The sequence below is a fragment of the Pelobates fuscus genome, chromosome 4, assembly GCF_036172605.1.
Source record: "Pelobates fuscus isolate aPelFus1 chromosome 4, aPelFus1.pri, whole genome shotgun sequence".
Lineage (NCBI taxonomy): Eukaryota > Metazoa > Chordata > Amphibia > Anura > Pelobatidae > Pelobates > Pelobates fuscus.
Genome location: NC_086320.1, coordinates 363,113,490 through 363,134,349, shown reverse-complemented (window position 1 = coordinate 363,134,349; position 20,860 = coordinate 363,113,490). Strand labels below are relative to the sequence as shown.

The following is a 20,860-nucleotide window of genomic DNA, read 5'->3' as shown; positions in this document are numbered from 1 at the left end:
GCCATTCATGTTATTCACTTATTAACGAATTGTAGCGAATTCAAAACAGGAAATGCAAAATTCAGGCTAGAATAGTCAAGCTTGACTATGGTTGAGTTAAAGATTTATTCCATTTCAACTATCTGGCCTTAAATGCTACAATCTGGTTGTCAGTTCTCTACATTTCACTATTTAATTATTAAACTCCTAATACACAAACATATTTCATGCACATTAAAGAGGAAATAGTTCTGCTTAACTCTAAGGGGAACAGTACCCCAAACCGAGACAGTCCCACCAAACTGTTGGAAGGTACTTATGTCACACTTTGCTGTAATTTTATTACTTTTATTTTTGGGGAAATCTTTGATACACTGAAACATATTGCACAATACTGTCAGATCTATTGCTGGTGACAGCTGTAATTTACTCAAAATTAATGTGAATTTAATTGATGTTTGGCTTTGTGATACAACACATTATTTTGTGATTTAATGCCGTGGTGCTTTCTGATATACTTATAATATTCAACATTTTAAGATCCCTTTACATTTGGACATCAAGGTAGAAATAAAATACGGATTTGGGTCTCAAACAGAGGCTGTTCCCTAAAAGAAATATCTTTGTTGTGTATGATTAAAAATTTTAGTATCTGAAAATCTGTTATCATGAAAAGAACATGTTACTAAACATACCACTGTAGTACCTATCCTAAAAAAAAACAGCTCTTGACCGTTCCTCCCCCTCTAACTATCGACCCATATCTCTGCTCCCTTTTTCCTTGTTTTCCTTTTCTGGAAAGACTTGTCTTTACCCGTATGTCTCACTTCCTCAATTCCATCTCTCTCCTTGACCCTCTTCAATCTGGCTTCCGCACCCTCCACTCTACTGAGACTGCTCTTATCAAAGTTACGAATGACCTAATTGCAGCTAAATCCAAAGGCCACTACTCCATACTAATTCTACTTGACCTCTCTGCCGCCTTTGACACCATTAATCATGCTCTCCTTCTTCAAACTCTTCAATCACTCGGTCTCTGTGACTCTGTCCTCTCATGGTTTTTCTCTTATCTCTCCCAATACTCATTCAGTGTCTCCTTTTCTAATGATACCTCCTCCCCTCTTCCTGTCTCGGTTGGAGTCCCCCAAGGCTCTGTCCTTGGTCCCCTTCTATTTTCTCTTTATATTGCCTCTTTTAGTAAACTTATTACCCTATTTGGATTCCAATATCACCTGTACGCTGATGACACCCAGATAGATCTCTCCTCCCCGGACCTCTCTGCTGCCGTCCTGCAACGTGTCACTAATTGCCTTTCTTCCATCTCTGACTGGATGTCATCCCTCTTTCTGAAACTCAATCTCTCTAAAACTGAGCTCCTTGTCTTTCCTCCTTCTAATACTGATCCTCCTCTTTCGCTCTCCCACATAAGTCCACCCTTGCAAGCGCGCTGTCTTGGTATCATACTTGATTCTGGCCTCACCTTTGAGTCTCACATCCAGTATGTTGCCAAATCCTGCAGATTCCATCTTAAAAACATAGCCCACATCCACCTTTTTTGCACCAGATACTACCATGGAGCTTGTCCATGCTCTAGTAATTTCCCGCATGGATTATTGTAACCCTCTCCTAATTGGTCTTCCCAAAAGCTGTATTGCACTGCTACAGTCTGTAATGAATGCTGCCACCAGACTGATTTTCCTCTCTAGTCGGTCCTCTCATACCTCACCCCTCTGTCAGTCCTTACATGTATCCTATGGGAGTCAATTTAAAGTTCTAACCCATACCTATAAAGCACTGCACAATTCTAGCCCCTCTTATATCTCTTCACAGATAGATAGGTATGCCCCTTCTCGGTCTCCCCGCTTATGGCCTCCCAGAGTAACCTCTACCTTACATACCTGTCTCTTGCTCTCTCCTAAAGGGCAGCACTTTACTCTCTCCTCCAGCTCTGCTTCACTCCCACCTTATTTGATTGATATTTCCTGTCCTAATGTGTTTTATACCCCACCTCCTATAGACTGTAAGCTCGTTTGAGCAGGGTCCTCTTCAACCTATTGTTCCTGTAAGTTTTCTTGTAATTGTCCTATTTATGGCAATAATGATAATAATCATAATAATAATAATAATAATAATGTTACTGGGGACCATTTTCCAAATCCAGATAATTGATCCCAGCGTATTTTAGGAGTCTTTCGGTTTTCAGCAATCTGCAGTTTGATATATTTCCAGTAGATGTCACTGTGGTTAATATACTGTTCTCTGTATATTTTTCTGGTGAACTGAGTTGCAGAGCAATGTGTACCCCTATATATAGGAAAAAACATCCCCCCAGATTTTTTTATGTAACCGTAATTATTGATTTTCATAAAATACATTACTGTTCTTATTATTGTGCTCAGTAGTTCAGCGGTGACAAACTGACTAACTAATATGGCCTTCCTATTGCAATATGGAGGTCTAACACCATCCATATGCCCCCACCCACTTGATGCAGATGGGGCATGTCTACTAAATGCTGAGAAGCCAACGAATGGGCCTGGACTCTCATTCCTTGCTGGCTAATGACGATGCCGAGTTACACTTCCAGCAGCAAAGTGCATTTTCTTTGTACATGGAACCTGTCATAGTGAAATGCTGCACATGCATACTGAAGTGGCTATGGTACTTGGAGTAAACCCCTAAGGAGTGTGAACAATATCTGGCCCTGTGCGCAACTGGATGGTTTGGCTCCATTCAATACATTTTTTCTTCCTATATTTAAACTTGAGTAAATAGTCCTGTTGGCTATAGTATATTTCTTATATGTGAAGTAACATTTAGTGCAAGAACAAAAAATAAATGTTTAAGAGGAGTAATATCTGTCCGTGTAACCTGTAATATATTCACTGTTTAAATAAATGTAAATACGATTTTTAAATAATCACAAAACATGTTATTTTGCTACTCAAATGTATTGTTCTTGGTGTTACCCCAATGCTGATGGAAACTAAGTAACTAAAATTAAGGCAGAAAATATTTAAACAATTTTCTCCTTACAAAGTGACTGTGAATCACCTGTAACAGTAACCATTATGCCCTAGAATATTCAGCACTAAGCTGCCCCGTATCAAGGACTAATATATAATTAAAAATATTTGGTTTGATAAAATATTGCTTTACCATGATAAGAGCAAACTCATTCCACTGGAAATGTCATTTTTTTAAACAATTTTTTTAGTCCAGTGCAGTGATTATTATATGACGAATTACTCAATTAGTCTGCTTGACCATAAATAGACCTCTTTAATTTATTTATGTATTTTTGTATATGCCTGACGTTACGTATTTCTTTTCTGATGTTGTTGCTTTAACGCTGGGGCATCAGCATGCAAAACGATTTTCGCTACAACTCCCAGATAACTTTACAGTGGTTATAGTCAAAAATGTGGCATGATTACATACATCTAACCTACAGTATATACAGACACACTTCCCAACATTCTAAATGGACAAAGAGGAGCACTTTAGTTTTATGGGTGCGAATAGATGTGTGGCCAGGGGTGCGGTTGTCATGTGAAATATTTGGTGACTTACTAGTTACAACGTATGCAACCAAAATGTAATTTAGAATAAGAACAATGTATCTTATTTACACAGACTAGTTTCTAAACACATTTATTGTAGTTTAAAGACACGTCAATGGGAGTATTATTGCTGTGGAGCTCTGTTATACACGCAGACACATTACTGGGAGTATTATTGCTGTGGAGCTCTGTTATACACTCAGACACATTACTGGGAGTATTATTGCTGTGGAGCTCTGTTATACGCTCAGACACACCAACAATAAGGAGCTCCCAGAAAAAGAGAAATATTAGGATATTAGGATAGTATTAGGAGAGTAAAGAAGGACAGAGGGATTTGGGCCAAAATAGAGACTGTCCTTCCTTCAATAAGGACACTTGGGGGGGTATCCATACATATCTAAATCATGTACACTAGGGTTTGGGGAGATTGTGACAATGGCATGAGGTGCAGGTGAGAGATAGTGATAGTTGGGTTAGTGGCTAAGGGAGGGATGGTGACCTTGGGGGAGGGGAACATGGTTTTACTGAAACACTATATTTCTATTTGCACAGAGCATCATAGAATATCTACCACCTACCACTAAGTGTAGATATTACCGTGACCTTTTGTCACAGATAAATAGGACCTGTAGTCTAACTAGGTCTCTGTATTGTATGTTAAATTACGGCATGTAACCCCTACTGTAATTCCCAGAAATATCAAATCTCGGTAACGGCACTTGTTATCTTGTCAGACTGTTTTATTCCAATGTAACCACCTGGGATTCATTTCCTACATCAGAATAGAGGATTTGTAGACCAATACAAAGCCTAACAACATTCAGAGTAATTTATCTCCGGTGTCCTTGGAGCTCTATGTCGTTACATCTGGTTATGCATTATATTTCACAAGTCCTATCTTTTCCATAATCATGTTGTGAGCTATCTTTTGCCCTTGAAAATAAAATTGCATTAGAAGATATGGTTTCAAGTCTACAATACTAATACTGCAATTCTCGAATTCTGGAATAGTCATAGTATTATCAGGATAAAGTATATGCTTAGTTTACTGATTGCTGCTACTCGAATTTATTGCTCGTTCAAGGCTAATTTCCTTAGTGGTGTGTTTCTCCAAGTTTTGGATATGTTGACCGTAGTTATATACGTTGCATAGTAACAGCCTTATTTTGCCTCAAATTTACTCAAGTTCATCACATTAAAACTTCTCTATGTCACAGTGTAATGCCCCACATCATGGAGATGATGTTGCAATTGTACTTATTGTAAGTGGGTATTACACCCAAGAACATCCATTGCATTTACATTTTGGAGGCATTTTTAGGAAGTTTCTCTCTAATCATAATTCAGATTAATCAGCTTCAAATTTTGTAATTGTTTAATTTTTCTTTACATTTATTTATGCCCACCTGAAGGTAGCAAAAATTAAAGGTTTGTCATGTAATCTCCAACCCTTTATATCTCCACAATAATTTTGGAAACATTGGACAAATAAAGAAAATATGAAAATTGTGTACATTTACGTCATTCCCTCTTTTAACTTCTTCACAATCCCTCTCCCCTTCAAAATTAGATGATATTTGTAGTTTTGCAGTGCTATTATTATGACATAGGGGAAATACAGACCAGAGAAGACAGGACTAATCCCTTGGGGTCAACCATGCTCTGGAGAAAGGAATTCTTTAGGAATATAGTCAACATTTCAATACAGTTCTCCTGAACAAGAGAGAGAGTTCGGTTGGACCACAGGACCACTGTGGGGCAAAGTGTTACTCACTGAGTGTGGGTTATTAGGTGACATGGACTCTTTGCCACAAACAGGTGAGAACCCCTAGTTCAATGCTGTAGCACTCTGAGTCTGGGGGGCACAAGTTACAGTCTAGCTATAAACACTGCTCATTTGGGGGCTGAGCTCTAGGGCATACTTTTTTGCCAGGGATAGAAAGCTGCGACGTTGTGTTCTATATTTTCTGTAATCTATATTTCTCTGCTACACACTTACATTGTCATCTCCAGCCATACTATAGCACTAGCTGGACTTCCTCAGTCCCATGGTCCAGGACTAGCCACTGGAGACAAGTGCTGCCACCAATCATCCCTACATCTCAGGAGCCAGTCTGTGAGACTCTACCTTGACTTAATGTCCCCTACCTCTATGGATTTCTGTTGTGGTCTTAGATATTTTGTTGGAAAAAATCAACAATAAAAATGTCTCAAATAGTGTAATACAATGAAAACATCATATATACCCAAATGGACTACTGCACTCACAAAAGTAAGTTGTGTGTATGCAGATAATCACTGTATCAAGAATTATTCTGTACTCCAACTCCCAATACTCACAGTTACGTGTAAAAGAAAGTGGTTATCTGCTAGTGACTGACTTGGATGCTCCTGAGGAAGTCCGCACATCGGAGGACGAAATGCGTAGGGTTATTGTAATTGTTTTAATTTGTTTTGTTATATTATTGAGTTTCTTCTGTCAAATTGGCATACTTTTATGAAATAAGGCGATGCTGTTACCAGTAGATCCGGTGTGTTTTTGATGTGCCTTGTAACCTACCGACATTTGTGAGTGTAAAAGGATTAACGTTTTTTAGCTGTATACCTCACAATGTTACACTATATTTTCTCTTTTATTCTCTTTTACATATAACTGATAGCATTGGGAGTTGGATTACAGTAGAATTCTTGATGCAGTGATTATCTGTTCTGCCTACAAACAACTTACATTTGTGAGTGCAATAGTCCATTTGGGTACATATGGTGTTTTAATTGTATTACACTATTTGTGATATTTTTATTGTAGATGTTTTTGTTACTTTGCCAGCACTATTGCTTAAGAGCACTATGGGAGATGTAGTTCACAACATCTGGAGTGCCGAAGCTTAACTACCCCTGTAATAGAATTTGGTGTGTATTGTATTACAAATGAAGGATAGTTTGCCAAGTACATTTTTTAATTGAAGAATGCATGGCTAAGGAATAACCTAATGTCATGTTCAGCACTTGGGTGTTTGACAAAAATGTTTGTAAACCACTGAACAAGAAAATATGTAGCCAAGTGAGACTTACATAAATGCATCTTTTTCTACGCTAAACAAAGAAAGATTTTGTAAAGTTAGGTATTTAACATTGTATTAGCTTCAAAAAAATGTATTTTTGTTATAATAAAAAAATGTATGAAAACAATGAATAGAGTGCATTTATATAAAAGAATCAAGTGTACAATTGCATTAGTTTGAACCAAACAGACTCAAGTTAAATACATTTGTTTCACATTGAGTTATAGAAAATGTTATATGAGTCAAGGTAACTAAATATGACTAAGCTCTGTTACCCTGAAATGTTATTATTAAAGCAACATTATCTTTCATTGTCAATAACAATGTTACTATGCATATTCACATCAAGCCGGCCCCTTATTTTAATTTGTGTCCAGTTAGTAACGTGTTCTGCATTTACATTTTTAATGGGAAACAGAAATCATGATTCCTTTGGCGATTTACTAATTGGTGTTGTAGTTTCCCAAGATTAAGAATATCCCATTTTCAGATTAATTGTTACGCCTAGTAAAGCCAGAAATAGTACCCACGTGGGACAGTTTAAACCCACAAGAAAATGTTCAATGGGTGGCAATTTAAGGGCAATGCTAGATCTTCTTTAAAGGAGCCTACAGAGTTAATCCCTGCAAAACACCTGACCACATCTATTTTGTTTGTTTTAATAATGATTTTAAAAGCGAGAGACAATGTGTCTCCTTCAATGTGAATTGATTGTCTCTCTCTATTTTTTTTTTTTTTTTTTAAAGCTCATAATATTTAAATATTTTGATTGGAAAGGTACATTTGACATTTATTCATGCACAACTTTTCTTTTATAATTTATTATTGTTTCTCGATATTAGTGTATGTTGAGGAGTGAATAAACGGGTGTATTAGAGCATTTTGTCTTTCTTTTACATACAGGCAAGTCTGGATTTCCATATCTTTTCCTACATTAACACGTTATTCCTATATTGTCTCTGATTGATAGCTGGGACCTGACAGACTTCAGTACGCATTGATTGCACTTTGAGTGAGCAAATGCTCTCTACCAAAGAAAGGGTTAACGCAACAGCATGTCCGTGTATTGTTTTAACACGTTTTACACAGACATAGCTGCAAACAGCTACGATGGGTGGCTTCCAGCTTTAATCACACACTCAGAGGGTCAGACCTATCATTAGATAGAGTGGGTATCTGTGTACAGGTATCTGTCATGTAGGGAGTGCCTGTTTCAGTGCTTATATTGAGCCTTTTGCAGCTTAGGTGGGCTAGTGAGGAGAGATAAAGACCAGGAGCTTTGGCCAGTGTCCTCTGTGTCCAGTTAGCCTCCTATACTTGATAGCAAAGCTGTAGGGACAGTCACATAATGTGTAACGTGTTCCTCCAGTGTCTACTATCAATCGTTTACCCTTTAAACTCCACATGCCTGTACCCTAAACATCCCCTAAGCTAACCCTCAATTTAAAAAAAAAAAACAATTCCCCCAGTCCCAAATGTAGGCACTCAAAGTGTAAACCTGGAACAGGACTCTTCAACTTAATCCTGGGTTTACCCTTATAAATTAAACAACAATATATTACAAGTAGAAATATGCACATAAATACAGCTATACTTATGATGTTGTCAAATTTCAATGTGTTCTTTTAGACTTTTTTTATGCCTGCAATATCAATTTAGTAAATTCCTTAAACTCACTTGATCTGCTCTTTTGTTGGTTGTGAGGTTGAGGGGGGGCAATGGTGCCATAGAATTCTGTGCCTACATGCACCTGACGTGTAAACCCAGCCTTGCCTGTGTATGCCTTTTAGTCCAGAGGTTGCACATCGATTGTACTAGGAAAATAGATTGGCTGTCAAGGTAAATTTGTGCTAGCAACATGTGATAGGAAATGTCACAGATCTTCCATCTGATTTCTGTTCTGTGAGTGATAATGGATAATAGCATAGGCTTGTGCTGCTGATTGAAAGTCTGCACGAACTAGTTTTGAAATGCCCGGTTGTCTTCTAGTACAAAGGTCAGTAACCTTTGGCACTCCAGATGTTTTGGACTACATCTCTCCTGATGCTTTTCCAGCATTATGGTTGTAAGAGTTTTATGGGAGATGCAGTCCACAACATCTGGAGTGTCGAAGGTTGCCTACACATGTTCAAGGTCATAAGTCTTAAAAAAAATTGAAAGCCCCCAAGGGCAGGAAATAAAAACACTTTCTTATGTTGACAGGGTACCATGGATCCAGAAGTGAAGAGTGACAAGTGACTTAGTGAGTAGCCTTTTGCAAAAATGTGTTTTGGACGGTTAAATAAAAGCTACCGGGACCCGGCAATGCTGCTGGATAATGGTCTTTGTCGTCTTGTACGAGTGTGCATGAAAGCAATGCAGTTCTATAACTTTAGATTTTTTGGGTTAGGTCTTGCAGATCCCTGAGTGAACTGTTGGAGTTAAGAATCTTGCGTATGTTTTCCTCTACAGGTAGGTTAGGGACTTGGAATGTTAATGATGGTAGAATGATGGTTTTTCAGGTGCCGATTTACCACAAATTCTCTGTCTAGGGGTTGCTTTGTACTTTACAAGTTTATTCTAGAATACATTGAAACTGCTTCTTAATATAATTGAAGCCTTTAGTACTGTATATTAACGTATAGAAGGCTAACACACAGGGATACATCAGTTATAGCATTCACAGGCGAGATGGAGACTTCACAGATGGCATAGCAGGGGAACATGTAACCAAATGTAACAGAAATGTAACACGGGTATGGGAAAAGCAGGATACTTATAGGGAAGGTTACTACAGATATAAGCATTATAATTTACATAAATTCAAATGAGCTTTGAGTTCACCGAAACCCTCAAAGAATATTAAAATATACTGTCTTGACTGGCAAAGTGTAATTGTGTTGCTAACTGAATCGGTTCTTAAACAATACATACACTTTCAGATTGACTTTACATCATTGAGATCTTATAGTAACTACAATAGCATGCATATCTTTAGATATTAAGGTGTAACGTGTACGATACACTCTGATGTCTATTGCGCCATATCCACAATGGACAGATGTAGGACCTAATCCATAAGGGGACAGATGTTGGTTGGGCATCATATGTGGTTAATAAAGACTAACTAGAGCCCGTCATCCTGAGGGTAAGTGGTATAACAACAGAGATCATATTGTGAGATATTATTGATATTTTTTTGTGTCCAACCATTGGATTTAGAATGAAATAAAAATAAATAAATGTTAAATTCATGGCAGTGGACGTTCATTAATCAAGGCCTGAAATGAGTCATTTGCAGCAGTGATAGGTTTGTTCTATACTTACCTTCACTGCATCCCACACCAAAGTAAACCCTTTAATGGCATTAAATATTGTAAGAGAAAAAGGGACAATCACTATAAAAAAAAAGAGAGTTCCATTTTGAGCACATGTGAACCAATGCAGTATAATTTGCTTGTGTGCATTAGATATGATTCTTATAAATGGCAATGCTCTAACATCCTTGATGGTTCTGTATCACAGTATTCCTTTGATAAATTTGATGAACTATATTATCACGGGCTAATTCTACAGAATACTTCACCATCTGCTGTCAAACATCCACAAACATCCACTTACTCCACTTTTGCTCTTTGATTATTCCCTCAGCTATCGAGTGTGTTTGATGTTGTTTTTGCTGTAAAAGGTTACGCTCGTCAAAGTGGGAGGTGAAGTGAAGCTAGTAAGCATTAATGCAGGAGTTGATTATGGAATAATAAAAGTCAAACTTGTGGCAGGTTGGTCTAAATTTGTCACAAAAATTGCGATAACGCATATATATATATATCTACTAGTACCTCTGCAGCCCTTAGTTAGCCCCTTCCCTCTGAATCTTTAAAAGTTAAAATAATAGCCAGTTTAGTGACATATCAGAGTAACTATACAGCTTCTGATCATTTTTGATAACAAGTATATGTGCATGAACCGTTTAGAGACACAATAGCAGATCCCTCTGGTCTTCACTTCCTGTTAGTTGCCATTTAAAGTTACATTTAACTGTCCAAATACAAAACTAAATAAAACGCACTATTTAGTAGATATATTCCCAATGAAACCTTGCAGTCATTTCATTATGCGTGGATAATAATTTAATTATATAATCAGAGTGGTATCTAAAAACAGCTTGCAAAAACTGCAGATAATTTGTCTGCAGCCTTTGCAATCCCTAGCCTTTTAACCCCGCCCAGACTTTCTGTTGCTGTCCAATCACAGACGTCCCAATGCAACTCAATGGGAAGTCTTTGCAAGGCAGGTGCTCAGAGCAATTGCTGCCTCTTGAATTTAGTTCCACTGACCTAAACAACCAGGAAGTAATAAGACCGGTAGTCTGATTGACAGCCAGGGGGGTGTAACAAGGTTAATTTAGAAAAGTGCAAATTTCTATTGAAATGTTATTGGAAAAAATAGGACTCATCATAAATAAATCTATTCAGCAAACTAATGTGCTGTAGAGGTCTGGAGTGCCCCCTTAGCATGGTCCTCAGGTGGGAGCATGTACTCATCCAACCAAAGACCTGCTGATGACTGCTGACATCATCTGATCAACTGGGTGGTGTAAGTGTGTACTCACGACCTAGGATCACTTAATGGGCAGTGTAGCTGAGCAATCATTATATGCAATGCAAAGGTTTATGCAGGAAAAAAAAATTATTCTGATTGGTTGAAGTGAAGCATTCCAATTAAAGGAACACTATAGTATCAGGAATACAAATGCGTACTCCTAACACTAACTTTTCAGGTGTCCTGTCCCCCTCTGTGGATTTAAAAGGTGAGTTTACTTACCTTTTCTCCCTCATCACACTGGTCTTGCTCCGCCTCCATGGCAGAGATCATCAATTTTGATAATCTCAGCCATTCCAATGCTTTCCCAAAGGAAAGCACTGGAAGGCTATTGTGCAAGCGTGGCAGAAAAAAAATCAATGGTTGTTCATTCAGCGTCTCCATGCAGAGCACCTCTAGTGGCCATCTGAGTGACAGCTACTAGAGGTGTTAATAGGCAGCAAATGTAAACACTGCCTTTTAGCTGAAATGGCAGTGTTTACATTGAAAAGCCAGCAGGGAATTACTGTAGACACCAGAACAACTACATTAAGATGTAGTGGTTCTGGTGACTATATTGTCCCTTTAAAGTAAATGGCACAAAAGTGCAAAGGCCTGTTAGCTTAATAAGTACTTCAATCCCAATGGCAAATAAATAAATATTGGTTACAAATATACGTGAACCACGTGTATAATTTCATATTACTCCAAATTCCTAGAGAAAGATGCATGGTATGGCCTGCTCAAGCACACAATTAATCATTTACTAACGTGAGACTTTTAAGGTGAATTTCAAAATCAAGGCCAGAGTAGCCACACTGACAGCACAGCTGACTTAGAAAATCTAGTATTTTGGCCTTAAATTTGACATTCACTTTGAATTCTCACTCAAGTGAATTCTCACTCAGTTACTCAAACAAACTGTGGACTAATGATATCCCTCCAATATCAATGTCTACCCAGTTAGTTTGCCTTTAAATGTTCTCATCTACATTGAACTCCTGACAATTCACTGTTTATTATTAGTTTCTCTCAGCTCAAATCTCTCTCTGGCATAAAGGGTGGCTAACAAAAGCTACAGGCCAGTGGTGTAACGCTTGTCAATCTCAGGCAGGCAATACCGCCATGCAATAAGTGTTTTGAAAATGTGATCTGACCAGTGAAATAACAAGCAGATCATCAAATATCAACTTCTATATCAATTATTATATTTATTATTTCAGGCTTTTTTTTGTAAAGATACACTTTTAATATAGTTCTTCAATTATTCCATTTTTGTAAAACACTAAAACCATTGGTTAAAAGATTTTTTTTCTAATTTAGCGCGCTCAGAATTGGAGGCGAGAATGCCCTATGTGGCCCTTGGGGGCTTTTTTATTACCACTATCTTGTTTAAGAACTGTAAGAGGGTTTTATTGTATTATAAATCATTGTACTAACACATGCCTGGAATTTATATGCCTCATAAAAGGTAAACAGAACAGCCATCATTAATGCAATGGACTATCTATTGATTTCCCATGGTGTATGAGACTAATCTTTGACCATGTTCACGTCATGGTAACTACATTTTTCTGTATGTGTCCCATTGAGGAAACACAAACTTGGTATCACGTTTCTTTTAGCGTCAAAGACAGAAAAAGATATCCACTGGAAAACATTACTTGTACTTTGCTACTGTTATACACATTTTATTTCATGCCATACCGTGAGTTAATTAACACTGCAAAGTAGTAACACAGGATAACTTCATATATTGCAAAACATAATCCTACTGGAGCTTTAATATTTTTTAAAATGAAGGCAAATAACATACAAAAATATAAGGATCATCACTCAGGGCCACCATGGGGATAGAGAGATGCAAGCCAGTGGCTCGCCAGATATGGACTATTCTTTGCAAGTGCAATTACAAATGGCTCACTCTGTCAGACAGTGCATGTTACCTGAGTACCGGTAAACTTAGATGGCAGTGGTCATCTAACCAACTGCACACAGTTACTCAAACAATTGTGGAACTAGCTAACCAGCACTAAAGCAAAAAGTATCCAAGGAGACAGGGGAGCAGCTGAGGAGTTTGAAGATGAGATACAAAGTTCCTTATGGTAGTAAGAAGCTCCTGAACTGTGTTATGTATATATAAACCTTTGTAACAAATAAATGGAAAATGAGGGACATTTGGAAACAAAGACAGAGACAAGTCAGGTGCGTGGTCTAGTCATGGGGTAGGCAACCTTCGGCATTCCAGTTGTTGCCGACTTTATCTCCTATAATGCTCTTACAGTCATTATGCTGGCAAAGTGTCAGGGGATATATAGTCCACAACATCTGGAGTGCCTAAGGTTGCTTTGCACTGGTCTAGTCCTTTTAATGAGAGACTTGTGAATCCAGGAAAAAAAATCACGGGGGGATGTCACAGAAAAAAGTAACCCTATATTTTACCCCTAACCCTAAGGAATTCGCTATTAATATCAGCAATGATATCAGCAGATTGATTTCCTAATTAAAACAGTATAGTATTTGACATATTAAAAGCACTGAATAAACATGTAAAGGAAAATATTATGTAAGGTGCTTTCAATCTTCGTTTTGTCTCTAAATACCGGACTTAACATGGCTCTGTCACCATAAACATGGTTTAATCTCCTCTTGTTTAATCTCCTCTTCCTCTTTCAGAATCTGTTCTTCCGTTCATTTCTGATCTAGTTCTCTTTAAAACATAAGACAATGGACTACTTTATCTTACGTATTTTTCCTACACCTGGCAATCCTGATAAAGGGTTCAGCTTAAGGCAAGATTCACTATTTTGACCCTTTGTCAAGATTGTCGTATAGGAACAACACATAGGACAAAGAAGTCCATATTTTGTCTTATGTTTTAAAGATAAATTTATGTTTTTTTTACCACTGAGAATGTGCACACTTGTACCTGCCCCTTCCTCCTTTTTTATTTTTTAATTAATAAAAACTTAATGAAAAAGCAAGCAATATTGTGGTTATTATCCGTTTTTTTTTTTGTTTTTGTTTTTTTTTACAAAGTGCAGGGTTCTGTATGTGCTTGTTTACTTTTAATTGTCTCCACTGGTTTAAATTTGCTTCTATAAAACACCGAAAAGGCGGACATTGTCCAGTAAATCTAGAAAGAAAACAAGCCCTGTTTTATAAAGTTAAACTGAGAAAAACAAAGTAATGTTAAAAAAAAAAAAAAAAAACATTTATTCTCTTCCTATACAAGTCTGTATCAAGCCTTCTCTCTGAAAAGGGTCCATGAACCCCATTCTCCAACCATGGCTAAGAATCTCAATTCACACTGGAATTATGTCTACTGCTGGGCAGCACTTTCAAACCCCGACCAACAAAATGCAGAATTCATCTAAAAAAATTGCAAATGAAAACCATCCAGTTAAGCACAAAAACAAAATGGCTGCTTTTACATATCCAATTTTACTGATATTTTGTATGTATTTATGTTAATTACTCCTGCAAACATCAAACAAAGACTGTTAAAAGAAAGCCCGTTATAGTTTCTTCAAATAATTACGTCCAATTTAGTTTATTAGTCGAAATGTTCCATTAGGAGATATACAATGTGGGTGTGAACCCAATTAACATATTAATGCAAACCCCCTAATAATAAACTCTAAATAGAGCATTGTGTAACAAAACAATGTTCATTGTTAGTACAGGAAAGCAAATGTACAAAATGTTACAAGCAAAGCTCAGCGAGGATCACAGAATTAGCAGCGTGTGTCTTTTATTACAAAGGTACAAAAGCGAATCGGCATGCTAGCATACTGTGTGGGTTTCATTCTCATCCTCAGATATTGTATGAACGTCTCCATTTTATTTGCTTCTAATTCACATTCCTCTGTAACAAAGTATCATATGCCCAATGTTCTACAACTGAAATGAATAAATCACAAACTGGATAATGAAAGGGAACGTAAAAATCTGCAGATCTAAAACACATCTGACTTAATGTATTTGCACAAACGTAAATAATGATTTCAGTGCTGCATCAAATTCTCGAACTATTCAAATAATTGATTTAATAAAATTACATTGATTACAGTTCATATGATTACTCCAACTAATATACAGTGTTTTAGTAAACCTCTGCTGAGAATAACCCCTGCTGGTGCATTTTCTTGCTCCCACCAAAAAATTTAAATAAAGACTTAAAACAAAAACGTACCGTCAATCCAGTACCCAGGCCAATTTTTCCCTCCTTCCTCTGGTGTGTGTGTGTGTGGGGGGGGGGGGGGGTGGCTAAGAGTCACAGAGGAGCTGTGGAAGGGACATAACAGACAGACACAGGCTTGGGGGAGAGACAGCCAGAGGGACTGGCTTTGTGCTGCCTGGGTCCAAGAATGAAATGCTGCCCCTGCACCACCAAAACCACGGCCACAAGGGTCCGCTCGGTCACACTACATGAAGTGATCGGCAGGAGGTGGAGCGCTGTGTGCTCTTCTCCTGTCAGGCACCCAGAGCCCGGTTATTGTAGCCCTGACTGATGCACCCTAAGGTGGCCCTCTATGCCATCTTATGGTGTAGCTGACCCTGAGTGTGTATAGTGTCTGTGTTTGTGCTGTTGAAGCAATGTGTGCAGTGGACAGTGTAGTGCGTGTAGTGGGCGCAATGTCTGTGTAGTGCATGCAGTGGGCGCAGTTTCTTTGTAGTGCGTGTAGTGGACACAGTTTCTGTGTAGTGCGTGTAGTGGGCACAGTGTCTGTGTAGTGCATGTAGGGGTGTAGTGCCTGTGTAGTGGGTGCAGTGTCTTTGTGGTGGGTACAGTGTGTGCAGTGCCTAAGGTGTTTGTTGTGCATGCAGTTTTTGAGTAGTGTGTGTAGTGCGTGTAGTGTGTGTGCGGGTGCAGTTTTTGAGTAGTGCGTGCAGTGGGTGCAGTGTCTTTGTACCGGATGCAGTGTCTGTGTAGTGCATGTAGTGTGTGTGTGGTAGGTGCAGTGTCTGCGTAGTGTATTTATGGTGTGTGCAGTGTCTGTGTAGTGCATGTAGTGTGTGGTGGGTGCAGTGTCTTTGTGGTGCATGTAGTGTGTGGTGGGTGCAGCGTCTGTCTTTATGTAGTGTGTGTTTATGTAGTGAATGTTTGTTTTTTATATGTATAATTGTTTATTCCCCTCTTCCTGCCTCTTACCGGTAGTCAGGGAGGGAAGACAATGGATTATCTGGTGGTCCGGTGGCAAATCATGTTTTTAGTGAATCATCTATTAGTGAAGGTCCAGCAGTGTAAGGTTACCCTCCAGCAGCAGGTACTCCTCTGTCCTCTCAGGAGCCGCAGAGAATGGGTACAGGTTGCATGCACTGCATGCCGGAGCGTTGACATGGCAACCCATAGACGCGCTCTCGCACCTCGAGGAGTATCTGCTGCTCGAGGGGGAGCTTACACTGCCTGACTGTCACTTCACTGTGTAAGCTAGCAGGGGACCCAGTATCGCATATATATCTATAGTGGTAATATTTATACATACATACATACATACATATATATAGAGATAGAGATAGAGAGAGAGAGAGAGAGAGAGAGAATTCAAAAGATGATCCGCACTCCAGGCTCCAGTTAAAAAATAACTTTTATTCTTACATCAAAGTAAAAGATTATGTGCCAAAAGGTCAACGTTTCAGTCCCAGGTCGGGACTTTCATCAGGACAGCATTGGAAGTCCTGAACTGGGACTGAAACGTTAACCTTTTGGCACATAATCGTTTACTTTGATGTAAGAATAAAAGTTATTTTTTAAACGGAGCCTGGAGTGCGGACCATCTTTTGAATTCTCTGGATATCTGTGACCTGGATCCAGCACCCAGCATCTAAGCTATACACACCTTTGAAGCATGTAGTGCAAGGAACTTTGATATATATATATATATATATATATATATATATGCAGATAGGCGGCCGGACCCTGCAAAGCACATTTGTTTGCATTTGGACGGGCCAGCCCTGGACTGGAGGGACACAAAAAAGACACAGAGGCTCTGAGGAAGGGGCAAAAGAGACAGACAGGTTCTGGGGAGAAAGAGACAAGGTGCTAGGGGAAAAGAGGGATTGGGAAAGGGAGAAATACAAGACACACAAAGGGACTGGAGGAAGACAGAGAAACACACAGGGGCTGGGGTAGAAAGAGGCACATACAGGGGCTGGGGTAGAAAGAGGCACACACAGGGGCTGGGGTAGAAAGAAACACATAAAGTGGCTGAGGGAGAAAGAAACACACAAATGGGCTGGAGGCAGGGCCGCCATCAGGGCATGACAACCATAATGGTTGTCATGGGCCCGGCGGTCCTAAAACCACAACACACACACTGCATACACACACTAAAAACCACAACACACACACTGCATACACACACTAAAACCACAACACACACACTACATACACACACTAAAACCACAACACAAACACACACTGCATACACACTCTAAAACCACAACACAAACACTGCATACACACACTAAAACCACAACACAAACATCCACTGCATACACACACTAAAACCACAATACACACACTAAAACCACAACACAAACACACACTGCATTCACCATACACACACTAAAACCACAACACAAACACGCACTGCATTCACCATACACACACTAAAACCACAACACAAACACGCACTGCATTCACCATACACACACTAAAACCACAACACAAACACACACTGCGTTCATCATACACACACTAAAACCACAACACAAACATGCGCTGCGTTCACCATACACACACTAAAACCACAACACAAACACGCACTGCGTTCACCATACACACACTAAAACTACAATACAAACATACACTGCATTCACTATACACACACTAAAACCACAGCACACACTCTGCATTCACCATATGCACACTAAAGCCACAACACAGACACACTGCATTCACTTTACACACACTAAGGCCACAACAAAAACAAACACTGCATTCACCATACACACACTAAAACCACAACACAAACACACACTGCATTCACCATACATACACTTAAACCACAACACAAACACACACTGCATTCACCATACATACACTTAAACCACAACACAAACACACACAGCATTCACCATACACACACTAAAACCACAACACAAACACACACAGCATTCACCATACACACACTAAAACCACAACACAAACACTCTGCATTCACTACACAAACACACACTTTATCTAAAACACACAAAACTACATTCATTATACAAATGTGCAATCTGTATCCATTTTACACACCACACAGGCCATCCTTGTGGGTGGACTCAGAATAGGCCCTCGGGGGCGGGCCCAGGGGGCCCACACTTTGAACTGTGTCAGAGGCCCTGAAATTTCTGATGGCAGCCCTGGCTGGAGGGGAGTAAGAGACACACAAAGGGGCTGGAGGGAAGAAAACAACACACAAAGAAAGGTGTAAGAGACACAAAGGAAAAATATATATTAAAGGGGAGTGTAAGACAAAAAGGGGATAAGAAACACAAAAGGGATAAGAAATTTGAGAGGGTGATTAAGGGACACAGAGGTGAAGATGCATTTTTGGGGGGAAGGAGGTGCAGCAAAATGCATCTTCTCTTGTGTAACCAAAAATCCTTGCACTGGGCCTGGGGTAATCACAGTGGAAATCAGTGGAACCAGCAGACAGATTTATGACTCCTTCCCTTTGCTCTATTGTCTTATTGATGAGGTATTGCATATGTATAACAACATCACAGTCAGTGTCTCCATAATGGCGACACTCTCAAAGATAACATTTCTGCATCAAGTTATACCAAGACTGATACGCTCACGTGCCGTGTTCTGTTAATAAAAAGTGCAATATATAGAACATTCTAATTTATAAAATATTCAGACGTTGTATCCCTAAATAATTTAAAAGAAAACCTAGTGTAATTTGAGTCCTTTTCAATAGGATGTAAAAAAAAAATGAATTCTTACAAACGTGAACATTAACATTTAATGAGTTACCTCTTTGAGACAGTTTCTGAAGGACGGCCCTTAGGCGCTGTACGACGGGCGGTGAAACTTCGTACTTGAATACGTCTATCACCGGAAGCCGCTGGCACCTCCCAAATATTCCATCTATTTCAAAGATAAAATAACAGTGATTGTTATTGTGTTTGCATATTTATCAGACTGTATTTCCAAACACCTGTTGATGTTTTGTAATCAAACATGCAAGTCACAAACAAATGCCTCCTGAAAATATGATTGAAGCATATTTCAGTTGAAATAATACAAAAAAAAAGAATAATGATGTTCTAAGTCCATTTAACTCTTTATATTAGGATGAGGTGTCTGGTATTATAGCACTGTGTGTAGTATGCATTGTTAATTTATTTTTTTATTTTATTTCTTTTAATACTAATCTCACCAGAATTCGATTTTACTGCTTACTTTATATTAAGAAAACTCATCACAAAAAAATCACTTTTTCCATTTAGATACGGTGTTGCAAAGAAAAGACTGATTTATATAAAATGTGATTTATTGTTTCTTTTATTTAATATACATTGTGTGCACTTGATCACCAGTCTGTTTTAAGACCTTGACTCACATTTGTGAGAGCAGCTAAACCGCTCAGTGTTTTTTAGCATAGGTGGTATTATCCTCATAATATGCTCTGAAGTCTTCAGCAGGATGTTTCACAGAATGCCCTGAACAATATACCTATATTGGATCTTGGCTATATATATTTTTTTATATATATATATATATATATATATATATATATATATATATATATATATATATATATATATAAACCCATTAAGTTGATATGAGGAAAAAAGTATTTCCTGTGGGGCCTTGGTGTACGGAGTGCTAGGTGGAGAAGTAGCCTTAGACGTTGCTTCAATAATTTCAGGTATCCTGGAAATGTTTCCTTATATTAAATATTTCTCCCTGGTTTGCGTAATTTTTGGGAATTTGTATTTACTGTCTTTACTCTTTCTCTTAAGCAGATATTAACATACATCATAGTACACAGAATAGTATCACACCTAGGACTAAGGGTAACGTCTTACCGGACCTTAGAATGGCTGGACTTAACGTACCCGAGAATAGTCAGAAAACTAGCCGAGGTCATGGATACAGAAAGAGACACAGCGATAAGGAAAAGTCAAAAGTCAAGGGTACCAGAAATCAGGGAAGTCAAAACTAAGCCAAAGTCAAAAACCAGAAAAGCATGATCAGGAACACACTCTCATATAACCATCTTAGGGAAACCATGACAGGGCAATGAGCTAAGGAATAAGTGAGTTTAAATAACCCTCTTGCTGATCCGATTGGCTGCACTTAGCCCTTGAACCCGAAACATGCGTGTGCGTCTTTTGCGTGACGTCACCCGCACGTTAACGTCGTCTTTACCATGGACGGACGTGGGGCTATATAATTGCGTGGGTCCGCAGCAGCTGACATGCCGCACAAGCCAAGCATCATGGTAGAAGACCGCCGAGCGGCACTCTCCTCGATCTTCGGAAGGTTATTATCTCTGTTTTTGCCACATGGATAGGATACGTGACATTACCTCACTGTTAAGGAAGCTTAGTACATCATATGAAGCATCCTCAAAACCCAGAAGTGGTCAGCAGGAAGTTGACACAATAAAAATGTATCCGTCCTCCACCAATCAGTAGAGTCAGGCAACGTACGAAAACAAAACTCGGCACTCAGCTATGTAT

At 38.7% G+C, this 20,860-nt stretch overlaps 1 protein-coding gene across 1 annotated transcript in view; it reads right to left on the bottom strand.

The window, feature by feature from the left end:
* The window catches only part of PTPRN2 (protein tyrosine phosphatase receptor type N2), an 808,683-nt gene that overhangs the window by 581,301 nt on the left and 206,522 nt on the right, over window positions 1-20,860 (bottom strand). Inside the window, exon 3 of the mRNA XM_063452665.1 lies at window positions 19,146-19,259. Coding sequence (XP_063308735.1) covers window positions 19,146-19,259 — 114 coding nt within the window. The remainder of the gene's footprint in view (window positions 1-19,145; window positions 19,260-20,860) is intronic.